The sequence below is a fragment of the Ceratotherium simum genome, chromosome 33 (assembly GCF_057802395.1).
Source record: "Ceratotherium simum simum isolate JZ-2026a chromosome 33, ASM5780239v1, whole genome shotgun sequence".
Lineage (NCBI taxonomy): Eukaryota > Metazoa > Chordata > Mammalia > Perissodactyla > Rhinocerotidae > Ceratotherium > Ceratotherium simum.
Genome location: NC_141932.1, coordinates 6,043,091 through 6,058,319, shown reverse-complemented (window position 1 = coordinate 6,058,319; position 15,229 = coordinate 6,043,091). Strand labels below are relative to the sequence as shown.

The window sequence follows — 15,229 nt, the reverse complement described above, 5'->3', positions numbered from 1 at the left end:
ATAAGATCAGTGGTCACCTGGGAGCAAAGGGACACAAGGAATCTTTTGATGGTGATGCAATTCTTGACTATGATGGTGGTGTCACAACGGTCAGAGCTCAATGAATTGCACATATTTGTGGATGCAGTTTGTTGTATGTAAATTATTTCTCAATAAAGCTGATTAAAAACCACTAATGAGGTTTAACATTCGCAAATCAATCAACGTGATACACCACATTAATAAAATGAAGAATAAAAATCACACGATCATCTCACTAGATGCAGAGAAAGCATTTGACAAGATACAGCATCCATTTATGATAAAAACTCTGAATAAAATGGGGATAGAAGGAAAGTACCTCAACATAATAAAGACCATATATGAGAAACCCACAGCTAATATCATCCTCAATGGTGAAAAACTGAAAGCTATCCCTCTAAGAACAGGAACCAGACAAGGATGCCCACTCTCACCACTCTTATTTAACATAGTACTGGAAGTCCTAGCCAGAGCAATCAGGCAAGAAAAAGAAATAAAAGGGATCCAAATTGGAAAGGAAGAAGTGAAACTGTCACTATTTGCAGATGACATGATTTTATATATAGAAAACCCTAAAGAATCCACCAGAAAACATTTAGAAGTAATAAACGAATATGGTAAAGTTGCAGGATACAAAACCAACATACAAAAATCAGTTGCATGTCTATACACTAACAACGAAGTAGCAGAAAGAGAAATTAAGAATACCATCCGATTTACAATTGCAACAAAAAGAATAAAATACCTAGGAAAAAACTTAACCAAAGAGGTGAAAGATCTGTACACCGAAAACTATAAAACATTGCTGAAAGAAATTGAAGAAGACACAAAGAAATGGAAAGATATTCCGTGCTCTTGGATTGGAAGAATTAACATAGTTAAGATGTCCATACTTCCTAAAGCAATCTATAGATGCAATGCAATCCCTATCAAAGTTCCAACAACATTTTTCACAGAAATAGAACAAAGAATCCTAAAATTTATATGGAACAACAAAAGACCCCAAATAGGTAAAGGAATCCTGAGAAAAAAGAACAAAGCTGGAGGTATCACGCTCCCTGATTTCAAAATATACTACAAAGCTATAGTAACCAAAACAGCATGGTACTGGCACAAAAACAGACACACAGATCAATGGAATAGAATCGAAAGCCCAGAAATAAACCCACACATCTATGGACAGCTAATCTTTGACAAAGGAGCCAAGAACATACAATGGAGAAAAGAAAGTCTCTTCAACAAATAGTGTTGGGAAAACTGGATAGCCACATGCAAAAAAGTGAAAGTAGACCCTTACCTTACACCATACACAAAAATTAACTCCAAATGGATTAAAGACTTGAATGTAAGACCTGAAACTATGAAACTTCTAGAAGAAAACATAGGCATTACGCTCTTCGACATCGGTCTTAGCAACATATTTTCAAGCACCATGTCTGACCGGGCAAGAGAAACAATAGAAAAAATAAACAAATGGGACTACATCAAACTAAAAATCTTCTGCACAGCAAAGGAAACCATCAGCAAAAGGAAAAGACAACCTAACAACGGGGAGAAGATATTTGCAAACCATACATCTGATAAGGGCTTAACCTCCAAAATATATAAAGAACTCATGCATCTCAACAACAAAAAAACTACCAACCCAATTAAAAAACGGGCAAAAGACCTGAACAGACATTTCTCCAAAGAAGATATACAGATAGCCAACAGACACATGGAAAGATGTTCAAAATCATTAACTATCAGGGAAATGCAAATCAAAACTACAATGAGATATCACCTCACGCCCGTCAGAATGGCTATAATTAAGAAGACAGGAAACAACATGTGTTGGAGAGGATGTGGAGAGAAGGGAACTCTCATACACTGCTGGTGGGAGTGCAAACTGGTGCAGCCACTATGGAAAACAGTATGGAGATTCCTCAAAAAGTCAAGGCTAGAGCTACCATATGGTCCAGCTATTCCACTGCTGGGTATTTATCCAAAGATCCTGAAAACACCAATGTGTAAAGATACATGCACCCCTGTGTTCATTGCAGCGTTATTCACAATAGCCAAGACTTGGAAGCAACTTAAGTGCCCATCAAGGGACGAATGGATAAAGAAGGTGTGGTATATATACACAATGGAATACTACTCAGCCATAAGAAATGATGAAATCCAGCCATTTGTGACAACATGGATCGACATTGAGGGTATTATGCAAAGTGAAAAAAGTCAGAGGGAGAAGGTCAAATACCGTATGATTTCCTTCATTAAGTAGTAGATAATAACAACAATAAACAAACACATAGAGACAGAGATTGGATTGGTGGTTACCAGAGGGGAAGGGGGCAGGGAAGAGGGCGAAAGGGATAATTCAGCACATGTGTGTGGTGATGGGTTGTAATTAGTATTTTGGTGCTGAACATGATGTAATCTATGCAGAAATAGAAGTGTAATGATGTACACCTGAAATTTATAGAATGTTATGAATCAATGTTACTGCAATAAACAACAACAACAACAACAAAATAAAAACCACTAATGAAGGCCTAAAAAAAGAGAAAGGAGGAGAATTTAATGCATAGAAGCCATTACCCAAATGAAGGAGAGCTGGGAGGAGCAGGTGCAGGGAGCTACAGTTCCATGCAGAGCAGGCAATGCTCCTGGAGCTGAGGGTTCCAGGTGACCCTACAAAATCTGGAATCATGTCTGGCAGGAACTCGAGTCATGAGGCAGATACAGTTGTCTGGGTCTTGGATGTGAAGGAAGGTTGAGAAATAGCCCGGCCAGCTCACAGGGGCAAATGGGAAAGGCAGCCTTAGGGGTCAGCCCTTTCCATCAAGCACAGCTTGGGGGATGGATATGACCATAAAAGGACCAAGGAGCAGGGCTGTGAGGAATGGGGACAGGGAGCCACTAGAGATGGAAAAGCTGAGAAAAGAGAGGAAGAGATATCCAGAGAGTAAGAGAGAGAGAGATCCACAGAAGCACACACACAGAGAAAAAGACCAGAAAGATACAGGTATGGAGGGTGGCTGGTGTTAGTCATTTCTCAGGAACAGTATTTTTGGCCTCTTGTTTAATGCTGAGTATCAAAACATGTATTCTTTGCAGCCCTCAGAAATGGGTGAGTAATTTTAATTCACTCATAAAGTGGAAGCTTTTGGTCCAGCTTAGCAAGGGGATTGTCTCCCTAGACTTCTTAACTGGGGTGATCCCTGGGCTTCATCCTTTAACCTCTACAGTCTGCAAGGCCATGAAAATAAAAGTTAATTCATCACCATCAAGGTGAGAGCCAGGTCAGCATTCAGCTTGACTGTGGGGAACCTCATCTTCCTTTAATTTTTGATTCCATAGTCTTCACTTAGTTTTCACTGCTTTGAGGCATTTAAGAAGACCTTTAAAATATTGTATTAAGCAGTTTTCATTTTTTAAATAATTATTGTATTTTAAGATGGAGTGTTGGTCCATAGATTTAGTCTGATATTTTGACAGAAAATCTAGGATATTTATTGTTTACTTTTTAAGAATTCCAAGGATAGGCCATCCCAGGGTTGGTTTAGCAATTCAAGAACCTTCTAAGAACACTGAATCTTGTATTCTTCCACCTCAGTTTGCTCAGTATTTCCCCCGTTGTGGTCAAGCTTCTTGCCTCATGGTTGCAAGACAGCTGCTGCAGCTCCAAATATCACATCATCATGATATAGCTGCCAATGAAGGACAGCAGTAAAAGGGGAAATGACCTTATGAGACGCTCTGTTATTAAGGGAGAAATATGATTTCCAGAAACCGTGGTATACTCTGTTTTAAGTATTGTTGTTCATACACGGTCATGTACCCCGTTCTGGACCAATCACTGCAAATGGGATTGCTAGATTGCCTTAACCCAAACTTCATCCTCTTGGCCCCAAACATGGAACATAGCCACTCGAACAGAACCAGGTTTCAGTTACTAAGGAAAAAGTGAGCAATGGCTGCTGTGTAGATCACCACCAATGCCTGCTACAGCGACCCCTGGGAGGAGCAGCTCTTTTCTGTCCTCAGAGGCAGTGGACATGAGTACCAACAATGGAAGTTTGGGTCCTACTGGGCTCCGTGATGCACAAACGCCTTCCCCATCCCTATCCTGCTCTTTGTTTCTGCACCCAGCTGGGTCCCACATCTGGCCCCAACCCCAAGGTCTGTCTCCTGATCATTCCATCCCTTTAGGATTGCATGTATGCGGATGGGCCACCCTATGCTTTCCCAATTCCACTGCCACTGGGGGAAGATGGAAAGAGAATTCATGTTAGTAGGATATTTTTAATGCATTAAATATCCTGCTGGGAATTTAACATTTATTGTGATATTAAATGCTTGGTGAGGATGTTAGGCTTTCCATTTTAAATATGAGGAAACATCAGCATAAAGTGGTGCAACGCCTTGTTCAAGAACAGAATGTGAGTTTGTGGAGTTTGGACCGACATTCAAGTCAGTTCGTGCACAAATCTATGTTCTACCTTGTCCCATAGATTGAGAATGAGGTTCACACCTCAAGGCATTCATGGAGAGATGAGTTGAGCCTCATCTGAGCATGGAGGGGAAGAAAACATCTTTTTGGAAGCCAAGCCTCTCCCCCGTTTCATTAGCAGGAATTGTGGAGAGGACACGGGAGAGAGCACTTCCCCTTTTCGTGAGGCCGTTGATGTAGAAACCCCATGACAGGGCCCCCCGGCCAGCACATCCTGTCCCCTTGTGTCTGCTGTAGGCTCTATCCTTCCTCCCATTGGCTCCAGGACGGCACAGGCTCGTGGCCTGGGCCATGTCTCCCCATCGCACCAGCCTCCTGGGCCTCGGTGAGTCCTGGAATGGGGGGGCTGGATTCCAGGCACAGAGGGAGTGGGAGCCTTGGGGAGGGGGTCTGCTTTCCTGCTCAGTCCTGACTCTGGTCCAGGAGACTCTGGGACCCTGGGGGAGAAGGTGGTCCTCCCCACCCCCTGGAGTCTTCCTCCCTCAGCTTTGGCCCAGACCTCAAGTCTGACCACAGAAGATTCAGTCCTAGAAGTGGGTACCCAGGTGTGGAGATGAGTTCAGACTCTGAGAAGGGCTGGAAGAGAGGAGTATCTATTTGGAAGAGGGGATGGGGGATTTGTCTTGAGACTATTTCAGAGCAAGAAGAAAGATTGCACTCAGATGTCATGTTGAGGAGGGGTGGTTTGGAAATTATAAGAGGCTGACCCCCCTGGCTCGCTCAAATCCCCTTGATAGCAGCCCTGGGAGGAAACGGGGTGGTGGACGTTTTTCTCACTACGATTTCTCTTCCAGTGCTCTGTCTGAGCCAGATGACCCACGTGCAGGATGGTGAGTCTCCTCCGCAATCCCTCCGCACCCCAAAGGCAGCTCTAGATGGGAGTGGTCCTGATCCTGGGAGGGCCTGGGGGAAGGCCCTGCAATATGCCCTCAATTGCAAACAACCCCAATCTCTCCCTGTTCTCCACCTGTGCTCTGACAGCCCCACAAAGACTATTCAAATCTGTGAGCTCTCCCCACACAAGCCTAGACCTTCCTCAGCATTCCCCGGGCAGAGAACACAACGGTCGCCAAGGGCAGAATCTGAGAATTCATCCTTGATCCCATCTTCTTCATCCTGCTATAGTCAACATATCACCCAGGGATATGATTTTCAAATGATAATTTTAAAGTTTTGTTTGCATTTTTTCATATATTTTCAGGCAAAATATTAATTTTTTAGAGTCCTCCCACAGTTTATCTGCAGATAGAATGAGAGCCCTGCATCTCTCTTGGTCTGAATCTGTCTGTCCCCACGCCCTCTGGTTCCCTTATCTCCAGAAACTTCACCTTTCTTTCACTTTCTCAAACACGCCACATTTCCACTCAGCTCTGGACCTCCTGACATGCTGATTCCTCCAGGTTGAATGCCCTGGCGTCCCCTATCGCTCAGCTCGGGTAATTCATGTTGACCCTCCCATCTCAGTTTAGATGCCTCCTCCAACTGCCCAGATGAGGTCAGCCCTGCCTCCCATCTGCTCCCCTAGGTTCCCACACTCACCCCCAGGGCACACATCACAGTTTGTAGCTGCAGATTTCCGCAATTATTCGATCAACATCTGTCCTTCCTCTAGATTTTCACCCATGAGAAAGCGGAGATCATGTGTGTGTTTCTCATATTTGTTGAACTACTGGCAAGTGGAGGCGTCTGTAAGAGGACAGATAGGAACTAAGACTTGGATGAAAGAAAGAAAGAATGGGCGAATGAATGATTGATAAACCTCTGCCAGCTCCCTGCCTCTATCACCGATTTTGCTAATTTTGACGTCACCTTCCTGTTTCAGGGCTACAAACACTCTCTTCCCCTTGCCCCAGATTAGTTGAGACAGATGGGGTTTTCCACCAGCCTCAATAACAGGAAATGGAAGTAAGGCTGAGAGGAGGGTAGAAAATACAGAGAAAACTCAGAGAGGAGCGCTTCACAGAGGACTTACATTGGAGACAGGAATCCGCATCCACTGGGGGCTGTGTGACCAGATCTGTGCTGGGGCTCTGCCACACCCCCACTGGACCTTCACTGGAACCTTCATACTGTGCTCCCGGTCCCCCACAATCCCACCTGGGACTGATCAGCTGTCCTTCAGACCCGGCCAGATCATTCCTACCTACTCCAGACTCTGGCTTCCCTTGTCCCCACAAATGACCTGGTCATTCCCATCCTCTGCCTCCATCCCAGCCCTCTCTGTCCCCCTAGAAAGTGGTCATGCACAGGGAGGGAGGGCTCTGCAGCAGAGATGCCGGCCCACAGCCTGCTCTGACACTTCCCGGGTCACCCTAAGCAAGATGGGACCAAGTCTCGGATCCTTACATCAAGTGGGGAAGATAACACTACAGTGATGAGAATTCACATGCAGGGAGAATGGACATGGAGGTGTCTTTTGTGAGGATGTTGGAATGTTCTGAAACTGGCTTGTGGTGATGGTTGCACAACTCTGCATTTGCGAAAAAAATTGAAGTGTACACTTAAAGTGGGTGAATTGTGTGACATGGTGATTTCCTCACAAGTGGATCTTGAGATCCTGCTCTGCTTCCCTCCAGGGGCCCTGCCTACACCCTCCATCTCTGCTGAGCCAGGCCCTGTGATCCCTCGAGGGCAGCCTGTGACCATCGTGTGTCGGGGCCCTGATGGGGCTAAGTCATTCCGCCTGGAGAAGGAGGATAGACGCTCCTACAGGGATCAGCACACAGTGTCCCAACTTGATCCACATGGGACAGAGGCCAGATTCCCCATCACTGCAGTGAGTGACGACTCTGCTGGGCGTTATCGCTGCCTCTATCATGGAAAGTTCAGCTGGTCTAAGCACAGTAACATTCTGGAGCTGGAGGTGACAGAGGAGGACGTCTCCACTCTGCCCTCAGGTTTGTCCCCAGGACCCTGGATCCTGTCCCCAGTTGGACCTCTGTCCACAGGCTACCCTCCCCTCCTGCTAACCTCCCTTTCCCCCTCTGCACATGTGTCCCTCTGCCTTCACACTCAGCTCATATACCTGGAGCCCTGGTCCCATCTGGACACCACAATGGCCTGGACACTCAGCCTTATCATTGGGGTGGGCACGGAGCTGGCCCTGTTAGGCTGGGTGGGGAATGAGCTTCCAAAGACTGGGTGCAGGACAGATCCGCTTCAAGAGAATGTGTGTTTTTTCTCAGAATGGTGTTAAACCATGCTTTCCACTTGATCAGCATCTGTGGGACCCCAGGGCCCCATGTGTCCCCTGTGGTGTGGTCCATCCTCCATTGGGCAAGTCACATGGTCCAGGGCACCCTGACCTGGGCTGGATGGTGCTTTGGGGAACCTTTGGGATGAGGCTGTCCCTGTCCCTGTGTGTGGTCAGCTCCCGTGACGTCCTGGACTCAGGGTCCATCAGGGACACTCAGATCCTCCTCCATGTCTTCCTGGGGCCTCAGAGGAGCTGCTCTGTGCCAGTTCCATGAGGTCAAGGAGAGCACAGTGTGTGAGGAGCAGAACAGTGACCACCCCCAGAGAGTGGAGCAGGAGGGCTCTCCCTTGTCTCCTGTGCCCCTGCCCCATTTCCTCGGGAATCGCAGCATGTTGTCTGGGACTGATGATGAGTGTCTGGGGATGGATGCTCAGGGTAGAGAGGGGCCAGGCTGAGTGGTACATCAGCCCTTCTCCTGCCTCTGTCACAGGAGCCCCTGGAGATGTCAGTTCCCAGCCCACACAGCCCTCAGCTGGAGAGTAGAGACCTCAGCCTGGAGGGGTTTCTGCGGGGCTCTGTGCTGGGGATCAGGCTCCACGGCCCAACTCCCTGCCGTGGGCTTGGATTAGGGAGTGGTAGGACCATAGCAAGGGGCTGACACCTGCAGGGCACTGGGGTGTCATCAATATTCATAATGACCATGATTGAACAAACCCCATGCCAGGCTCTGTGAAAGCAGTTATTGCCAACCACAGCCCAATGTGGGAGGTGCTCCCCTCATCTTCTAAGAGCCCCCCCCTTTTAATATATAGAAACAAAGTTAAAATTTCTTGCCACAGGAACAAGGCTCTGAAGGGGCAGGGTAGCCCAGGGCAGCCAGACCCCAGACCTCAAGGTTTGGCCGCAGCTCTGCACTGTCCCCTTGTGGTCAGGGTCCTACTGTTGGCCCGGCTCTGCAAAACACAGAGGGACAGAGGGACAGAGGGACTGATAGCTCACCTTGCAAAATCAGATACTATGGGAGAGAATGTGATCTGTTGATAGTTACGGCCGAACAACGATGTAAGATCATCAAGAGGAAGAGAGATCTCTTCTCAGAGAGCTCTGACTCTGCTGGGATGGGGGGCACAGAGCAAATGTCTCTTTCTGTCTGTGTCTGTCTCTTTCCCCCTGTCCTTCTCTCTCTCTCTCCCATTTTTCATGTGGTGAAGACTAAAGATTCAGGGCAGAATCCCAATGGCCAGACTGCAGGGTTCAGGGTTAAGATTCCAGCCCTGCCAGTCCCCAGCTCTATGCCCACAGGTGAACCGCCAACATCTTCTATGTCCTAGTTTTCTCCTGTGCAAAATGTGCAATAAATGCACGGACTGCAGTGCTGTTTAGAGGATGCAGGAGTACACATACCCAGGGCACGGGGCTTAAATCAGTGCCTGCCGAATGGGACAGTCGGAAGAAGTGCTGCTCGTGTTAACATGGAGCAAATATTTTCTTCTCACTTCATATGTGCCACACACCGACCTAATGCGGGACTGATGCACGTGGTGGAGGAAGAGAAATGGTCCCGCTTCCCAAACTTTGCTGGGGAGAATTAATTAGAAAGCACGAAAGAAATGCACATACGTACACATGTGCTTACGTAAATATATAATTTACAATGTAAAATTTCAGATCTATAATTTATATTCAAGTATGTATTTACATTATATATTAAATATATAAGTAGTATAACAAAACACAATATATTATTAAAATGAGTATAGAATGTAATATATATTATATAATGATATACAGTATATTATGTATTACTAAAATTAATATATATGTAAATGTTAACATAAAGATGTACCATGTATTATATAATAAATATGTATAATTTATATATTATATATAACATATAGTATAAGTACTTTTAAATTATATATAATTTAAAATATTTATACAATTTAAATTTACATATATACATTAAATCGCATAATTTTAAATATATATTTATTATAATTATTACATATTAAACATTTTACACAATATATTACAATGTATTAATATATTACTATATTAATAAATATAATATATAAATTAATAATTAATGAATAATTAATAATAATAATTAATAATATCATTAATATAAAATACAAAAATAATAATATAATATATTAAATATATTTACATAAAATGTAATACATATATAAATGCATTGTAATATATATTATACATATATTCATATATATACAATTTTAAATTGTGGTAAATATCATAAACGGAAGGACGGGCAGGGATGGTGAGAACAGAGGGTGGGGTCCTGGATGGTGGACGGTGCACAAGGGGTTGAGGGAAGGACGCCCAGGGAGGTGGTTTTCTTCCTTTCTTAAAGGACATCGAGGACTCAGCCTCTGAAGCAGCGGGAAGGGTGGAGGTGCTGTCCAGAAGAGGGGACATGGGGGCTCACACCCTGTGGGTGGACGAGCCCAGCAGGACCTCACTTCGACCACCTGTGAAAGGAGCGGCGAGGCGCTCCGCCCACAGGAGGTGAACTGTAAAGGAGGTGGTGGACCTACAGCGCATGCGCCAAGCTTAGACCGTGGCTGATGCGATGGATTCGCCCGCTACCTGCAGGGCTTCAGGCAACACGGGGACACGGGCTCTTGGCTTCTTCTAGCACAGAACGGTGGTTCCTCCCCCATCAGGGTCTGCTGTGAGAAACAGAAATCAGAGATGGGGATTCCTGCGCTTGGGTGGGAGCCCACAAGGAGGTCATCATGGGGAGGTCCCAGCTCCCTGTTCCTCCCGGGTGTGGTCTCTATACAGGTGCCAAAGGGCGGAGAGCAGCGCTGTTCCATACAACCTCCGGTGGGAAGGAAGTGCTGTATATCTGCGCCATCCAGTGAGGCTGTCATTACCCAGGTGTGGCCACTGAGCCCTTGCAATGTGGCTGCTGCAGCTGAGGATCTGACTCTTAAATTTATTTAACTTCTATTTCCATGGAAACAGTCCCGTGTGGGACCATAGGGGACAGCACGGACGTAGAACGTTTCCATCCTCACGGAAAGTTCCACTGGGCAGTGCTGCTCTAGAGGGAGCAGGTGGAGGTCCCAGAAGCAAGGAAGACCCCTTGAGGGGTCCCGGAGACTCAGTCTTCCCTGTCCAGCTCAGGCCTCTGACCCACGTCCTCCTGATTCCTCATTCCTAGGAATCACACAGACAAGTTCGCATGATGGTGACAATTGCCATAAGTGGTGGGAACAGAGGAGCATGGACCTGGTGTGTGCCTCTTGGGAAGGGGGAAAGAATGGCCTTTAGTATTGATCATATTCCAGCTCTGCTGATGCCCTGTGGACAGAAGAATTCAGCATTCAGGACCCCGGTTTTGTAAATTGGGGATAACGATTCCCATGTTGCAAGTCTGTTACGCATGTGAGAGATTTTATATATAAGCACCCAGCATATGTGTGGTGTGCAGTAGGTGCTAAATAAATGCATGCTGCTGATAATCTGATTTCATCTTCCATGCTCCCCCAGGCCTGTCGACAGAATATATTTATATTCTCATTGGGGTCTCTGTGGCCTTTCTCATTTGTCTCTTCCTCCTGGTCATCTTCTTCCTCCATCGTCAGCATCAGAAAAAACTTGGTAGGTCTCAGGGAGAGGGTGGGGTGAGCTGGGCAGGCTGTTTGGGGTGCTGGGAAGAGGGCCTCTCTTCTTAATTCACACCTCTGACTGTCCTCAGGGCTCCCCAGCAGCAGAGGCAAGGAGCAGAGGCCCCAGGAGAGGTGAGGCCCCTGAGAATGACCCCCCGAACCCTCCCAGTCCTCTGCCTCCAGGCTGCCCCCCAGTGCTCACTTGTTCTTTCCACTCAGGCTCAGCCCAGATGCTGACATCCTAGAGAGGACACCAGGTAAATATGAAGAGAGGGGACAGGCCTGGGAGAGGGGAAGTGAGGACTTGGTGCCATTCAGGAAGCAATGGGGGGAGGGAGAATGTTTGAGAACATTCTGGGGTGTCCTAGCTGGGGTGTGGGATGAAATCTGAATCTGTGAGGTTTCAGGCAAATTTGCCTTCTAAGGTCCACCCCAGAGAACTGACCACTTGTCCTCTCCCCTCCAGATCTGGCCACAGTCGATAGTCTTGCTGAGAAGGACAGGAAAATGCACAACTCAGTAAGTCCTTGTGGTAGTTACCTACTGCTGTGTAACAAAACAACACCAAATTTAACAGCTTAACAAAATTATCTCAGTTTCTTTGGTCAGGAATTAGAAAGTGGATTAGCTGGGTGGTTCTGACTCATGGTCTCTCATGAGGTTGCTGTCAAGACGTTGACCAGGGCTGCATTCATCTGAAGCCTTGACTGGGGCTGGAAGATCCACTTCCAAGATGGCTCACTCCCACGGCTGTGGGCAGGGGGCTTCATTTCCCCACCACATGGGCTTCTTCATGGCAGCCAGCCTCCCCTAGAATGAGGGATCCCAGAGAGGGAAGGGGAAAAGCTACAATGTCTTTTGTGGCCTCACCTTGGAGGTGATGTGCCCTCTTCTGCCATATTCTGTGGGGTCCCACAGACCAACCCTGATTCTATCTAGGAGGGGACTACAAATGATGATTCCAGGAAGTAGACCATGGGGGTCACCTGGAGGCTGACTACTACAGTCTTCCCTTCCCACAACCTCCTACCCCCACCTCAGCCATCCAGACTCACCCTGGGTCTCTCTCCCCCAGACCTCTGCTGCAGGAGGCCTGCAGGAGGTGACATATGCGCAGCTGGACCACCGGATGCTCACACAGAGAGCGGCCCAAGCCATGACCCAACAGTCCACGGAGCCCACGGCTGAGTCCAGCACATATGCAACCCTTGCCAGACACTGACCCCAGGCCCACCTGGCCTCTGCACCTAAAGACACAGCAAGTCACTCTTGCAAAAGCCTGAAGTGGCCATTTGGAGGGCTACCCTATGGAATCATCCTTTTCTGGAAAGTCATCCAGTCAATTCTCCTGGAGGCAAGAGCTGGAGTCTGGAGACCCCTAATCAACATCTAGGAGATTCATTAACCATGTGGTACCCCCTTTAATCAACTAGCTTATTGGAGAGAACATGCAGCACTTGTTTCCAGAGACACAGCTGTAGTCGCTTGGCTTTTTCCAGAGACACAGCTATAGTCCTACAGTCGCCCAATGATTCCAGATGTGTCTTATGAATCCCCAACTGCCCCTAGAGACTCTGTTTTAATTGTCTGCTCAACTGACTCTAAAGACTTCCTAGAGTTCAGATGCTCATCTTGAACCTGGGCTGTACTTATGCAGCTGATAGCTGAGACCCTGTTTTATGGATTATGCTCCACTTTGCTCATCAATAAATGTTTTCACAGGCCCAGCTACAGCAGCCCAGTGTGAGGAGCTGGGGTACACAGGTAGCTTGGTCCCAGTCTCTGCTTCCACAGTAGCTCAAAACTTAGTGAGGGAAACAAGACAGCAAGGAAGGCAGCAGTGTTTTCTGATCTGAGGGTCTCGGGGATGAATGGGGAGATGTCTGAGGGGATGTGTGGCCAGGTGAAGGCTGTCTTGACATGAGTACAGCCACGTGTGGCCGTTCCCTTGACCTACAGCCACGAGCACACAAAGAAATATAAAGCTGCTTTCTGTGTGGTGGGAACTGGCCCTTCTCCCCGGAGATAGTTGCAATTTGTAACATTACAAGGCTCTTTGGGCGTCGTATCTCAGGACGGACTGGCCATCTGTGCCAGGCTGGGATGATAACCAGGGAGCACAATGCATGTACACAACTGCTGGGCTGGGATGATAGCCAGGGGGCTCAGTGCACGTACTCAGCTGATAAGCATTTGTGCGTGGGAACACTAAATGCTTGCTCTGCAAACTCTGTAACTGCTTACTCTGGAAATTACTGATGCTATATAAACTGCTGGAAACTGAGGCCTGGTGAGAGTCTCACCTGTGGAGGGGACGCCTTGCCCAGGACCTCTGGTGATCAGATTCTTGCCTAGCCATGTCAATTGAAGGGAATCTCCCCGGCAGTGGGGCATGGATGTTGTGAGTAACCAATCTGATGTGTTTTCTTTTCGGTGAACCTGGTGTTTCTCTTTCCAGTTGATTTGTGTCATTTCCCTTCAATCGATTTGGTGTTTCCCTTTCCGATTGATCTGATGTTTTTCCCTCTTATTATATGACCTATTCAAATCTGCTGCTATCTCAGTCGATTTGGTGTTTCCCTTTCTGATCGATCTGATGTTTTTCCCTCTTATTATTTGACCTATTTGGATCTGTTTGCAGACTATTGCCTTTACTCTCCTCTTATGATAAAATATACCTTCAGTCTATTTGTTTGGAGCAGAAAGTTTCTTTTATGTCTCCAATCGAATCCCCCGAACCTCTCAAAACAAAGGCACAGAGCATACTCTTCTGCCCACCCTCACACACATGCACACACCCATGAATGCACCCATGCACACACACATGCACACACACCCACACACATGCACACGCTGTATAAATGCGTATGTGCAAGCATGCACCCATGAATGCACCCATGCACACAGGCATGCACAGGCACACACCCACACTCATGCAAATACTGTACAAATGCATATGTGCATGCATGCACCCATGAATGCACCCATGCACACACACATGCACAGACACACACACATGCACACACTGTACAAATGCATATGTGCATGCACGCACCCATGAATGCACCCATGCACACACACATGCACAGACACACACATGTACACACTGTACAAATGCATATGTGCATGCACGCACCCATGAATGCACCCATGCACACACACACTCACAGACACACATCCACACACTGTACAAATGCATATGAGTATGCATCCACCCATGAATGCACCCATGCACACATACATGCTCAGACACACACACGCACACACTGTACAAATGCATATGTGCATGCACGCACCCATGAATGCACCCATGCACACACACATGCACAGACACACACACACTGTACAAATGCATATGGGCATGTACGCACCTATGAATGCACCCATGCACACACATGTGCATACCGACACACACACACATATGCACACACTGTACAAATATGTATACACATGCACATGCCCACACATATGGACATGTGTGGCATGGTCGAGGGAGCTGGTGAGGCTAAAAGGGAGGGTCTCTCAGGCTTTTAGTCCACTTGGAGGAACACAGCAGTTTCCACTTTCCATCCCTACTCCTGATTCATCCATGCTGGATGCCACGCATTCTCCAAACGCAACAGGACCCAGCCGGCCCTAGGACACTGTCCTTGGTGTGATCTTCACCCCCTCAACTGGCTAATGCCCTTCAAGTTTGGGACTAGATACTGTCCTTCCCAGTAAACTTGAAATAACTCCTCCATCCAAACTAAGAGTATTAATTTCCAATTGCTGCTGAAACAGATTACTACACGCTTAGTGGCTTCAAACAACACCATTTATTACCTTGCAGTTCTGGACGTCAGAAGTCTGAAATCAGCTTCCCGGGGCTAAAATCAA

The 15,229-nt window shown here is 46.9% G+C and overlaps 1 protein-coding gene across 1 annotated transcript; it reads left to right on the top strand.

Moving 5' to 3' along the window:
- Positions 1-4,632: 4,632 nt before the first annotated feature.
- Positions 4,633-14,017, top strand: LOC101406929 (leukocyte-associated immunoglobulin-like receptor 1). Its single transcript, XM_087421164.1, has 8 exons — positions 4,633-4,844; positions 5,314-5,349; positions 7,096-7,416; positions 11,232-11,342; positions 11,440-11,482; positions 11,570-11,607; positions 11,817-11,869; positions 12,426-14,017. Exons 1-8 carry the CDS (start codon positions 4,811-4,813, stop codon positions 12,570-12,572), a joined length of 783 nt encoding a protein of 260 aa, XP_087277290.1. The 5' UTR covers positions 4,633-4,810; the 3' UTR covers positions 12,573-14,017.
- Positions 14,018-15,229: the final 1,212 nt, after the last annotated feature.